Below are 14,133 nucleotides of genomic sequence, written 5' to 3'. Positions count from 1 at the left end.
AAAAACCAGAAATAAAAATAAAATGGCCTGCTACGCCTTCCCCACAGGTTCTCGGCATCCTTTGGTCCGGCAGCACACAGTCCACCATCTCCGCCTTCCGGTATCAACTAAGTCCAGCCACTCAATGCCCGCCGGGGGCGGAGGGCGCCTCACTAACGGCCGCCTGGGCGCGCTTACCTGGAGATCCCGAGGGCGCCTGCGTGCTGCCTGCGTGCTGCCTGCGTGCTGCTGCGTGCTGCGGCCGCCCCTGGCGTGGACGTCAGATCTATCCGCGAAGAAAGTAGGCCGCGGCGGCCATTTTGCGCCTGCGCAGCAGAGCGGCGCGGCCTCGAGGCGCACGACTTCCGGCGGCCGCAGCCCGCGGCGTCGATGGCCCCGAGCGCCACCGTCTACCAGGTTTGGTGCGGCGGAGCCGTGGGGCTGCGCTCTGGGGGATGCTGCGGCCCTCTGAGCCGGGGGTAGGGGTTTCCTTTCCACCTTGGGACCTGCGCGGTCCGTGGGCCAAAGACTCGTACCGTCGTCCGCCTCTCTTCTGTTGCACTCTGGCAGCTCGGCTCATTCTCTTATGTTTTTTCCTCCATTCGTTTTCTTTTTTACTCAGCAACACTAATGGTCGTGCTGGAGTTGCAAGCATCAGAGCCTCTTGCGTTCCAGACCGACATTCACCAGTTACCCGAGCTCGTGACCATAAATCACTGGCCCTGCCGAGGTAAGAGGAAAAACGCTTTCGTAATCACTACCCAAGTTCCACAGCTGCTTTGTTTTTTATACTGGGGATTGAATCCAGGGCCTTTTAGTGTGCTACAGCTGTAGCTATTGCCACACTATTTACTGAGGTGTCGGGGCGTTGGTGGTTCATGCTTGTAATCCCGGCCCTCGCGAGGCTGAGGCAGGGAGATCGCTGCGACGGTGGAGACCAGCTAGGGCTACAAAGTGAGCTCAAGGCCAGCTTCAACTGCACAGCGAGACCCTGTCTTAAAAAAGACCGCGCACGCAAACACACACACACACACAATTTAGGAAGCCCTGGTCTCCCATTTCTCCAGTTTGGGTTTGAACTTGGGATCCTCCTGCATCTGCCTCCCAGGCTGCAGGTGTTGGAGGTGTGTATCACCATGCTTCAAATTTTTATTTTTGAATAAGCTCTTGCTAAATTATCCAGGATGGCCTCAAACTTGTGATCATTTTACTGCAGCCTCCTAAGTGTTCGATTATAAGTGTGGGCTACAAAGCCTGGCTGATTTTGTTCTATTTCCTAAAGCAGTCAGTTTATCAGCAACTATTTCATAAGGTCAGAATGATTAAAACAGTTTTCTAGGGGCCAGGAGATGGCTCAGTGGAATAAGCGCTTCCCTGGCAAGCGCAAGGGTCTGAGTTCAATTCCCAGTTCCGCCAAAAAACCAAACCAAAAAAAAGTTTTCTTTCTTTTTTCCTTTTTTTCTTTGAGGCTTCATCTTGTTATGTTGGCCAGGCTAGGTTCAAACTATTCTGCCTCAGCCTTCCAAGTAGTTAGGATTATGGGTATGTGCAGGTGTGATTGGCTATACTGTTAATAAATATCCTCCCCCATCACCCGTGAGCTGCTTTGGAATTTTAAATATCGTATTAAAAGTCTGACCTTTATTCCTGGAGCAACTCCTTTTTGAGCAATTTCTACTTTATCTACCATCTCAAAATTACTAATAGAAAAAAGTTGTTAAGAGATTCTCATATATTCTAGGCCTACTTCAGATTTTTGATCCTCTTATTCAGCCTCTCCAGTGCTGGGATTGCAGGCTTGTGCTACCATACCCACATCAATCATTTTTTTTAAATATGCACATACTCCTAGTTGTTTTCACTGTAGTACTAGGTATTGAACTCAGTCCTCATACTGAACTACACCCACAGCCCTTTTTATTAAAATGTTTTATTTGAAACAGAGATTCACTGAATTTCCTGGGCTAGACCTAAATTTGTGAGCTTCCTGCTTCATCTTCCCAGAGTACTGGCATTACAGACTTGCGCCACCAGGCCCTGCTGCACTTACCCTTTAATTCGACAGTTATTTCACATATGGGTCTTTGTAGAAAAACAACATGGGGATGATTTCACCGCAGCAAAGTTTGTACTAATAAAATAGGGAGTGCTTCCTCTGTGCTTTCCAGTTGGGTGTTGGTTAAATAATTGTGTATCAGTACCGTGGGAGGTGATGTAGTTTATTTTTTAAATTATTAAAAATATTTAATATAAATATATATTTTTTTGGTGGTACTGGGGATCAAACTCAGGACCTTGTGCTTGATGGGCAGGCACTTATGCTGCTGAGGGAGGATTCATGTTATAGTCAAAGTTCTGAATATTTTGCATGCGTATCATGTTTCATTTTAGTAAAAACATTAAATGGTATTTTTAAAAGATTAGTGTTTTTATTTTTTTGATACTGCGACTCAAACTGAGGACCTCATCCTAAGTTGTATCTCTGGCAAAGATTAGTGTTTTTAAAAAAAAAGACTGGGATTATAGCTCAGGATAGAGTACTTGCCTCGTGGGTGAGGCCTTGAGTTTGATTGCCAGCACTATGGTTGGCAGTTAAAGGCAGATATTTCTGATAATCTCATCAGCCATACTCAGGTTAGCTTCAGATATGTCTCATGATCACCTGAAGTTTCGTCTCCCTTGTCAGCATTCTAAATTTGTTATATATGTATGTGTCATGTGCACATTCACATGTTCTCTCACTGTGTGTCTGGGAATATAGGGGAAAAGTTGATAAAGTCAGGTTGGAAAAGTGGGGGTGGGAGTATAGGTAAGTTTAGTTTTGAAGAGGTCTTTTGAATTTTTACCTGTAAAATAATGCTGCTCTCTTATTTAGGTTCACTGTAGATCATACAGTCATACTAGAGTGCCTTAAATAAAATAAGGGGTGTATGATGCTTTCAGAATACCTGTACAGGCTCTAGGCTATTGCTCCATTTAAGAGATGATTAAGCAGAGTGTGGTGGTACATGGCTGCAGTCCCAAACACTGGGAGACTGGGGCAGGAGAATCCCAAATTCAAGCCCAAGGTGCCGGGGAGATAGCTCAGTAGAATAAGCGCTTGCCTGGCAAGTGCAAGGGTGTGAGTTCAGACCCGGGTCCCACAACCACCACCCCCCCAAAAAAAAAAAGAAAAAGAAAAAGTCACCTTGTCTTCCAAGTTCAAGCCCATGAGGTCACTGGTTAGATTTCCGGTACCACAAAAACCACAACATTAGTATCCAAGTTTGAGCCCAGTGTGGGCAATTTAGCAACTTTAAGACTGTCTGATGGTTATAAGAGTTTTAAAGGGGCCAGGGAGATGGTTCAGTAGAATAAGCACTTGCCTGGCAAGCGCAAGGGCCCGAGTTCAATCCCTGATTCTGCCAAAAAAAACCCAACCAAACAAAAAGTTTTAAAAAACAAAAATTCTGGGACTGTAGTCCAGTGGGAAGATTGATTCTCCTTTTCTTTCTTTTTTTTTTTTTTTAATTTTGGCAGAACTGGGGATTGAACTTGGGCCTTTGTGCTTGCCAAGAAAGCACTTTTTCTACTGAGCCATCTCCCTGACCGTGGGAAGGTTTAATCTCAGTACTGCAAAAAAAAAAAAAAAAGGAGGGTTTGTAATTGTCTCAAATCTGGAATTGAATTTCTTCAGGAAGTGGTCATTTTTTTCAAGTATGAGATAATAATTAGAACACCAGGGCAGTCTATTACCATTAAATAGGCCATTGTTTCCTGATCTTTCAGTGGAAGGAAATGAAGAATTACGCATCCCTTAGCTTTCAAAAGATAAATGGGTCTTGAGTACGCAATGTATGGAAAAAGAATTATTTGAGGGAGGTGTCTTTGTGATGTAGATAAATATGCAGTTCCCTATTCTGCTTTTTTCAGTTATCTTTAAAACTGAACTATTAAGGAAATAACATTAAATAATTTTTTCTCTTGATAATGCTGTTTTAATTGAAATGTGGAAAACTTTCCTTATTCTAATATAGTATGTTTCTGAATCATTCAAATTGAGCCACTACTGCCTGACTAGACAGAGTATATTTTTTTACTCTAGCTGCTTTTCTTTTCCCTCCATTGCAGGCTGTAGCTCAGGCTGGCCTTAAACTCATGGTAATCCTCCTGTCTCAATAAACCTAGTGTTGGGATAACAGATGTGAATCATCAGTATGAAAAGTAATACTGTTTGAGAAAGTATTTAAAACATGAAATTAACGTCTTTATGAAATTCTTTAGTCCAGGGAAAACATGAGGCATGAGACAATCACCTGGGTTGTTTTGACCTAGAACAGCATGTTTCTCTCTGACCTATAAAGATCATAAATATTTCCCATTTAATGGGACTCCTTTCCTGGAATGTATAACATAGGTAAGCAGTGATTGGGGCCAGGGAGATAGCTCAGTGGAATAAGCGCTTCCCTGGCAAGCTCAAGGGCCTGAGTTCAATCCCTGGTTCTGCCAAAAAAAAAAAAAAAGCAATGATTAATCAACCGCTGCTATTTTTGGCTAATATAATTGTTTTTTTTTTTTTTTTAAATAGTAATTTATTTTTTTTTTAATATTTATTTATTTATTTATTTATTTTGTGTGTGTGTGGCCAGCTCAGCCCACCAGGGGGCAGGGCCGGCTGGCATGTGGTGCTGGGGGACCGAACCGCAGTCCCTGTGTTTTGCTTAGTTTAGCTTGCTCTAAGCAGGTGCTTCAGACCACCGAGCCATCCCACCAGCCCAGGCTAATATAATTGTAACAACCATCTTGTTATAGCCCCCTTCTTGTTCCTTTTTCTATCTACAAAACCAGACTTTCTCATTTTGGAGCGTTCTGCACGGGAAAGATGCATGTTGCCTAGATGGCTAGTCTCAGTGTAGTTAGAATAATTATACTATTTGGTGTGCATCAATTTGCCTTATAGTTTGATCACTTTTGGAAAGAGGTATCCTGTTTCCCCCTAAGTTCTGTTTGTTGCTTTTTTTTTTTTTTTTTTTTTTTTTTTGGCGGAACCCAGGATTGAACACAGGCCCTTGCGCTTATTCTCCTGAGCTATCTCCTCGGCCCCCTTGTCCTTTGGATCTTGAAAACCTATTATTACAAGAACTGATTAACAAGAGAGAAGCATCAAAGTTTTAAATGCATATGAGAATATTAACAGAATAAAGGCTGATGAAATAACCACTGCACATTTATATACTTCTTAAACAAAAATCTGAAGAAATAGGATGACTGATATGGGGACTCAGGTAGTAAATTCTTGGGATGATGCTGCCATATATGGCAAAAGAAGATGAAAATGTCATGGGAGCGAGACATGGTGGTACTCACCCGTAATCCCAGCACTTGGGAACCTGAGGCAGAAGGATCACTAAGTTCATGGCCAGCCTGGGCTACACAATGATTCTCTGTCTCAAAGACAAAAAAAAAAGGGGGGGGGATTAGAGTTATTTTTATTTTTTTGTTTTGTTTTTTTGAGACAAGATCTTGTATGTAGTTCAGGGTAGACCTAAGCCATGACGCTATCACTCATCACACCAGATCCCAGTGGGTTTTTTTGTGCTAGGAATTGAACTGAGGACCTTGAGCTTGCCAGGCAGGCCCTTGTGCCACTGAGCTGTATTCCCAGCCAGCTCCCAGTATTTTTTGTCACTACCCTTCCTGCCTTTATTTTTTTTAAGGTGCTTAGAATTGAACCTGGGACCTTGTGTGTGTTCAACATGGATGTAGTTAAACATGTATAGTTAAACTGAACTATATTCCCAACCCTGTAGAAGATTATTTAACACAATTGTAGTTTTTGGTAATAGCTACTGGTTTATCTCACTGATATTTTTCTATTTCCTTCAACATAAGTTACTTAAATATCTTTAGCCCAAATTTTGCTTTATTTCTTTGTCCTGTTTCTTTCATTTAATTGTTTTCTGTGTATTATCTCTTTAATTACTTCAATACCTTGTTTTTTAAAACCAGAAAGTTTGGCTCCTCTCTCCAACATTGTGGTGTATACATTTGACTCCATTCTTCACCATGTCTTCCCACAAGACTTTCAGGATCAAGAGATTCCTGGCCAAAAAGCAAAAGCAAAATCGTCCCATTCCTCAGTGGATTCAGATGAAAACTGGTAATAAGATTAGGTACAATTCTAAGAGAAGACATTGGAGACAGACCAAGCTGGGTCTGTAAGAAATTGCACATGAGTTCATGCACATATGCTGTACTAAGACCTGTATAATTATATTGAGTCACATACACTGTACGAAGATTGTTAGCATTGTGTTGAATTTAAACTGTCTCCACTCTTTGGACCATTAGACATGTTTATTGGGAATATGTTTCTTGTACTTGTTCTTATAGTTTGTATGGCTTAATAATGTAAAACCTTTTGTTTGAAAAATAAAATTTTTGGCTCTGCAGAAGTTCAATATTTTATGTTGTTCTGTTGGTTTGGTTTGCAATGCTGGGGATTGAACCCAGCACCTGAAAATGCTAAGCAAGTGTTCTACCACTGAGTTAAATGCCCACCTCTTAACATAAGCAAAGAAACCCATTTGTCAATTTGAGGTCATTGAATTCTTCAACTTTTTCACTACAGTTCTACATTACTGCTAAAGTTTGTCACTTTCTCTTTCCCTCTATTAACTCAATCCCTAGTGTGCCCTGCTAGCCCCAGCCCTGGGCTGTGCTGAGACAGTGATAGAGACTGGGTGTAGTGTTGTGTGCATGTAATCCCAGTGCTTGGGAGGCTAAAAACAGGAGGATCACTACGAGTCCAATCTGCGTAGTGAGACCCTGTGACCCTGTTCTAAATACATTAAAAAGAGTCAAGGGAGATATTTTTTTTTCCTTGTTTGATTTTATTTTTCAAACTTAAGATCTAAAGCTATGGCTGAAAAGAATGAAGTGTGTCTGTGCATGCTGCTGAGGTCCAAGACCCCCAAAGACGTCCACACCTTGGAAAAAGCTTCAGTGTCGGGGCTGGTGAGGTGCCTCAGTGGTCTGAAGCACCTACTTGGAACAAGCTTAGCAAAGCACAGGGACCGCGGTTCAATCCCTCAGCACCACATGCCAGCCAGCCCCGCCTCCTGGTTGGCTGAGCCGGCCACACACACACACAAAATAGCTTCAGTGTCTCAAAACAGCTAAATGTATTTTCTTTTCCTTTTTTTTTTGTACTAGGAATCCAACTCAGGACCTTGCACTTAACCTAGCAGGTGCTACACCTCTGGCCCTAAAAAAACTAAATGTAAATAAACACCATACCTAGAGTAGTCAGGAGCCTCTTTTCCCTTGGAATTTGATAAAAACACCCCCATTTATCCTTACAGCATAAAAATAGGTTCAGAGGGAGGAAATGATATTCCTTGAGGCTCCACTTACCTTGGATAAGTCTTTTGAAATTATTCTATAAGGGGCTGGTGAGATGGCTCAGTGGTCTAAAGTACCTACTTAGAACAAGCTTAGCAAAGCACAGGGACCGCGGTTCAATCCCCCAGCACCACAAGCCAGCCAGCCCTGCTCCCTGGTGGGCTGAGCTGGCCACACACACACATAAAAATTTTAAAAAATTCTATAACACACTATAATGTCCACTTTTGTGTTTGTGTCTTGCTTGAACTTTTCTCCCCATAGCCTTCACATTGAGTTGTAGTAAATCCCTGACTTATGAATGCGTTGTTTCTGGAGGACATTTTCGTAGGTTAGATTTATTGGGAAGTCCATCAGTCTTACCTTTGACACAAATATAGAATGTAATGCATAAAAAAAGTAGACCTCCACATCACCAGCACTTTTCTTGCTTCCAGTCTGGGCTCTGACAAAGAGTATACTTGTCCAACAGATAATATGAGCTACTTTGAGGTTTGTTTTCATATACATAATTCGAGGTCTATTCATATCAGTGAAAATTCTTAATGTGAATGTCCAAAAGTAGGAGTCTTAATGTATTTGCCCAACCCTTTTCAATTTTTTTGAGATGGCTAGACTTGAATCTACATTATTCCTGCCTCAGCCTTCCAAACAGCTGGTGTTACAGGTGTCTACTATCATGAGCAGCAGATTTTTTTAAAACTGAGGCAATTTCTCACCAAGTTGCCCAGGCTGAACAAGAATTTGTGATCCTCTTGTCTCAGCTTTCCAGGGTGCTGGAATGACATAGTCCACCATGCCCTGCTTATGGTATGTTTTGTTACTAATGTAAACCAAGTTGGCCTTGGCTTTTTTTTTTTTTTTTTTTTTTTTTTTTTTGGTTAGGTAGTGACTTGGTGGAGGCACTCATCTCTTAATAAGGGTTTTTCTGCTGCCTCCCCCACAGCAGGTGGTACTCCTTACCTCTCCAGAGAGCCCTATAATGATCACCAATAGCATACCATCCAAAAGCAGGCTTCTCAGAATCTACACTTGAGATCTTAGCCAAAAGGCTGAGAAGCGATTGCTTCTCAGAGTCTAAAGTAGCCCAGGGTCTAACAACCCCAGGAGGTTGTTGCACTGTTCAGTGACTGGAGAGCTACCGTTGTGCTGAACTACATCCCCAGTCCCTTTTTTTTTTTTAAATTTTGCGACAAGGTCACTAAATCACTAATTTGCCCAGGCTGGACTCCAAACTTTCAATCGCCCTGCCTCAGCCTCCTAGTGTGATGGGGTTACAGGAGGACCACTTACTTGACTTACTTTTTTTTTTGGCAGAACTGGGGATTGAACTGAGGCCCTTGCGCTTGCCAGGGAAGCACTTATTCCACTGAGCCATCTCCCCAGCCCTAGGACTACGTACTTGAATCGCAAACTTGAACGGATTGTCAGGAAAATTCAATAATTGATACAGGATATTTTAATGCGATATTTAAAACGTAGGAATCTGTGCACTACCAGTTATGTCGGGGCCTTTTCTCATTATCAAAGTTTTCTGTCAAAATGCTAACAAGCCTGCCCAGGAACGAAGCCCTGGGAGCACCTGGACGAAGAGCTCTAGTAGGCGACCCAGCCACGCTTTCACCCCCTTCCACTTCTCACAGCCGCCATTTCCCCGCCCCTGCCCCCGCTTGTCTCTGATTGGGTAGGCTACTGCACGCTCTCGCTGTCATTGGTCAGGACTCGAGGTAGGCGGGGACAAATATACCTCAGCCGGACGCCGGGGGAAGCTCTCTCAGCACTCTGCTCGCGGCTCGTGGAGGTTGCGGCGCGGCCGCTGGACCGGCTTCCCTCTAGGTACATAGCTGCCCCTTAACGGGCCACGCGAGCGGCGGTTGGCGGGGCAGCGGCTGTGCGGCGCCGTGGGGGGTCCCCGCGCCGCGTGGCGAGCGAGGCGGTTGCGGCGAGGCGGGCCGGGACGCGTGTGGGCGCCGGGGCTCGAGGCGGGCAGGGGGTCGGTGCTGCGCTGAGGCAGCCTCGCGGGTGAGAGCCCTGCGCCGGCCCCGGGGCGTAGAGGGCCGGGCGGCCGCCCCCCTCCTCCCGCCGTCTCTTCGAGGTACCTGGAGCTGTTCACGTCGTCTTTACGAGGAAACCCCTCAGGTGCCTGAAGTTAGCCGGACATGGCCGAGTGTTGTGAGGCCGTAGACCCCAGGGGAGGGCACACGGTGTGGAGGACGCTAGAAACGGAGTAGCCCGGAACCCCGACGGCTTGCTTTATTTTCGTGTTCCGGGGAGGACCTTTGGAGCCAGAACCTTTGTAATGACTTACGTCCATCCCAAACCCATATAAATTTGTTGTTGTTGTTGTTGTGAGAGATGGTCTCGCCAAGTAATGTAGTCGCCCAGGGTAGGCTTGACTTTACCATCTGCCTGCCAGAGCCTCCCAGTGTGCTGGGATTGTATATATGCCCCACCAAGCCCAGTTTGGAGCACAAACTTTACCAAGATAGGCATATGCTGATTAAATGCTGAGAGCTTTTTTCAAAGTAGATGATTATTTTTCATGAATGTCAGAAAAAGGAAAAGGAAACTTTTATCAGCCCACTCACATTTCTGTAATTTTTTGGCAAGCCATTTCGAGAATGTGTTTAAACAAAAGAAACAATAACTGCTCTGTCTCTGCTTAAAACGCTGCTGAGAAAACTTCATTTACTTGTTACTGTGTTGAAAATAAACTTTACAACATAGTAAGCCAATACAAGTTAATTTATGATGTGATATTTCTGCTCCTAAGATGGTCACAATCTAGAAAGACACATTGAATAATTCACGCTAGAAAAAGTGTCATAGTCACCTGAATAGTGATTGCAACTTAATGTTTTCATTAGAATTTTTAAAAAAAATTATCAGTTATTTAGGTTCTAAGTAAGAAATTTAGAACACTAATTTATGAGGATAAATTCCATTTGTCAGAGCAAAAAACAGATCACAGGTAGTCCCGGAGCTGAGGAACTGCTTTGATTTTTGCTAAAATCTGTGAGTACACTGCTTTCTTTTTTTTTTAAATTTTATTTCTGTGTGTGTGTGTGTGTGTGTGTGTGTGGCCAGCTCAGCCCACCAGGGGGCGGGCTGGCTGGCATGTGGTGCTGGGGGATTGAACCGTGGTCCCTGTGTTTTGCTAAAGCTTGTTCTAAGTAGGTGCTTTAGACCACTGAGCCATCTCACCAGCCCAGTACACTGCTTTCTGATCCACCTTGCACTACTCTGAAGTCTGGTATCTTTCTATGCATCAAATATCTCGCCCTCATGGTGTCTGGGTTTTCATAGCTGCTTTTTTTTTTTTTTTTTTGCGGAACCAGGGATTGAACTCAGGCCCTTACACTTGCCAAGGAAGCGCTTATTCTGCTGAGCCATCTGCCCAGCCCCCAGCTGCTGCTTTTTTTTTTTTTTAATATTTATTTATTTATTTATGTGGGGGGTGTGGGTATGGGTGGGTGTGGCCAGCTCAGCCCACCAGGGGGCGGGGCTGGCATGTGGTGCTGGGGGATTGAACCGTGGTCCCTGTGCTTTGCTAAGCTTGTTCTAAGTAGGTGCTTTCGACCACTGAGCCATCTCACCAGCCCCCAGCTGCTTCTTGAAGTAAGCATCAGTGAGGTGTTTGGAGATTTTCACTTTGCTGATATCTACTTTTGTAGAGATGGTAATGACAAATTTCTGGTGTGCTTTTCTGTAGAGGAACATGATTAAGGCTAAAAAGCCCAGTCACAAGTAGCAAGCCACTGTCCAGCTGCTTCAAGAAGATCACTTTCTTGCCTCTGTGATGCCCGGTGAGGATGATCAAGAGATGGTGCCAGAAGTGATGCTAGCTCGAAGTTTCCTCATGTCCTGAAGGGTTTCTTGCCGTGGTTCAAAAGAGTTTTCAGGGCACATCTTTTTTTTTTTTGTTTGTTTTTTTAATTGTGTGTGTGTGTGCGCGCGCGCGCGACCAGCTCAGCCCACTAGGGGGCAGGGCTGGCTGGCATGTGGTGCTGGGGGATTGAACCGCGGTCCCTGTGCTTTGCTAAGCTTGTTCTAAGTAGGTACTTTAGACCACTGAGCCATCCCACCAGCCCCAGGGCACATCTTCTGTAGGGTAGTATCTAGGCATTTTTTGAAGCTTAACCTAACCACTAGAGTACCACCATTCTTATCCCCACCAACTAGTTTTGTGATTGTAGCAAGAACTTTCTCCTTTTTCTTCTCAACCTTTGATTTAGTAGCTGTGTAGTTTCTTTTATACGAAGCCTTTCTAGAATACATAGTAGATCGGGAGTATCTACCAGTTAGTTCCTCTAATCAGGACAGGATTTCGGCTGCAGTGGGGCTGCCCCTTCTTGGACTTTTTTGCTTTCACTTTACCCCTTTTACCAGTGCCACTGGCAGCAGCCTTCTTTGCTTCGGGTTTTTTCTCAGTGTCTGGCTTCTCAGTTTTTTTTGCCTGCCATCTTGCAAGATGAGAAAGAGCTCTAGGATTTTATCACCTGCAAGAAGGTGCAGGGGCCTGGAGTTTGATACCCAGGCCAGCCGTGCCAGCCCCACCGCCAGGGTGATCCCAGTTCTTGGGAGGCTGTAAACAGGAGGATCACTACGAGTCTGATCTAGTAGTTGTTGTAGCTCAAAAATCGAATGACAACGAGGCAAGTCCAAAAGTTAAAAGAAGTGCTTTATTTTAGCAGGTATCCTGCGGCAGTCTTTATGCAGAGGTGCAAAGAGGCACGCTGAGCTTTGAGAAGGATTGAAAACCACAAAAACGGGGAAGGGGAGGGGAGGAAGAAGTGGCAGGGTCATTAGTTCATTGGGTGGATCTGTTGGGTGGGGGGAGCACACAGAGTTTATCAAGATCAAGATAAGGCTTGGGGTACAGATGTCTGTCAAGATAAGGCTTGGATTACAGGGGTGAGGGAGTTGGGAAGGGTAGATGCATACAAAATAGGAATACGGCGATGTTAGAAGGGCAACAAAATGGAGTCAGTTTTGTCAGGGTATAACAGTAGTGAGACACTGAACACCCTATAGACCCTTCCCTAAAATACAAAAAAAAAAAATTATCATTTCCTTGTACCCAATAAATGTACCAACATAAATATTTTCAAATTAAGTGAGGAAAAAATATTGAAGGCAAATATAATTTAGATAATAGAAAAGCTATCAAAAACACCAAAATGCACCTTCTGAATGAAGTCACTGGAATTTGGTTTCTGAGACATGCTTTCATCTTGTTTATGTTTCAGGTTATTTTTATTTTATTTTTTATTTTTTTTCAGGTTATTTTTTAAAGTGCTGAAGAATCTGACCTTAATCCACTTGAAGTCTTATCTACAGATACTCACAGACTACATTGTAAAATTAACTTTTGGCTCAACAGATGTGAGCAGTGATTTAATTGGAAATGATCTGTATGCTTTTGCTCTTTTTTTGGCAGAACCGGGCCAGGGAAGCACTTTTTTTTTTTTTTTTTTGCGGAACCGGGGATTGAACTCAAGCCCTTGCGCTTGCCAGGAAAGCGCTTATCCCACTGAGCCATCTCCCCGGCCACCGGAAGCACTTATTCTACTGAGCCATCTCCCCAACTCCAGATTTGTATGCTTCTTAAGAACTGTTAAGATATTTGCTGGGCATAGTGGAGTATTGCTTATAATCCCAGGACTGGAGTGCCAGGCTACAGGGTCCCTGTGAATTTGAAGCTAGCCTCAGTTACATAGAGCTTATCTCAAAAAACCACAAAGAAGTAACTGATGTGATCTAGGCATATCTTGGATTTTCTCCACTGCTTACCCCTGAACCCTGTACTTTATTGCACCCATACAGTGCTGCTGTATTTTCTGGCTATTTAAAATTTTGAGTTTGATATTTTGCTTTTATGGTAGATTTGTACGGATGTAGTGATACATTCCTGCAGTCCTAGCCCTTGGGAACCTGAGGAAAGGTACTCCCAAATTTAATTCTGTTTTTATTTATTTTTGGAACCGGGGATTGAACCCAGGCCCTTGTACTTGCCAGTCAAATGCTTATTCTACTGAGCCATCTCCCCACCCCTCAAATTTTAGACTGGGTCTGGATTACCAAAAAAAAAAAAAACATCCACCCAGGTGTATTTTATTTGATGTCCATTTTTTTTTTATTTTAAATTTTTTTTAAAGAGAAAAAGGTTTATTTGGCTATGATTTTTCTGGTTTTTTTTTTTTTTTCCCAAGTTGCCGTAAAGTAAAACCTATACTTACTACATGATGCATACATACATTTGGCTCCAAGTTACCCAAGAAATATATTCATACAAGTGCTTGTATACAGATGCTCATAGTGGTTTTCTTTGTTCTCTGATGTAGTCTATTTTATTTTATTTTTATTTTTATTTTTTTTTTGATGTAGTCTATTTTAATACATTGCATATTTGTTTTTAATTTTTTTTTCCTAGCTTTAAATTGCTTTTTTTTTTTAAACTGGGAATTGAACGAAGGACCTTGTGCTTGACAGGCAAGCATCGTGCTGCTATATCTCTGGTCTTACATGAGTATTCTTTTTTTTTTTTTTAATTTTATTTATTTATTTGTGTGTGTGTGTGTGTGTGTGGCCAGCTCAGCCCACCGGGGGGCGGGGCTGGCTGGCATGTGGGGCTGGGGGATCGAACCGCGGTCCCTGTGCTTTGCTAAGCTTGTTCTAAGCAGGTGCTTTAGACCACTGAGCCATCTCACCAGCCCCTGGGTTCCTTATCTTTTTATCTTCTCTTCAACATTGCACACTACTGAAAACTTC

At 43.3% G+C, this 14,133-nt stretch overlaps 2 protein-coding genes across 4 annotated transcripts in view; both read left to right on the top strand.

The window, feature by feature from the left end:
* The first annotated feature begins 353 nt into the window (after positions 1 to 353).
* LOC101586329 (60S ribosomal protein L39) lies at positions 354 to 6,410 on the top strand. Its single transcript, XM_023711777.1, has 3 exons — positions 354 to 396; positions 602 to 709; positions 5,968 to 6,410. Exon 3 carries the CDS (start codon positions 6,025 to 6,027, stop codon positions 6,178 to 6,180), a length of 156 nt encoding a protein of 51 aa, XP_023567545.1. The 5' UTR covers positions 354 to 396; positions 602 to 709; positions 5,968 to 6,024; the 3' UTR covers positions 6,181 to 6,410.
* A 2,739-nt stretch (positions 6,411 to 9,149) lies between these two features.
* Positions 9,150 to 14,133, top strand: part of Atf7ip2 (activating transcription factor 7 interacting protein 2) — an 82,066-nt gene continuing 77,082 nt past the window's right edge. Inside the window, exon 1 of one of the 3 annotated variants that reach the window (XM_023711737.1) lies at positions 9,150 to 9,198. The gene's annotated coding sequence lies outside the window, so the exon portion shown is untranslated. Of the gene's footprint in view, positions 9,199 to 9,321; positions 9,502 to 14,133 lie in introns of those variants that run through there. The other 2 variants (XM_023711740.1, XM_023711736.1) reach the window with 2 other exon arrangements.

Source organism: Octodon degus, unplaced genomic scaffold, assembly GCF_000260255.1.
Source record: "Octodon degus isolate 3935 unplaced genomic scaffold, OctDeg1.0 scaffold00021, whole genome shotgun sequence".
In the NCBI taxonomy this organism is placed as follows: Eukaryota; Metazoa; Chordata; class Mammalia; order Rodentia; family Octodontidae; genus Octodon; species Octodon degus.
This window is presented reverse-complemented; position numbering and strand designations above follow the sequence as displayed.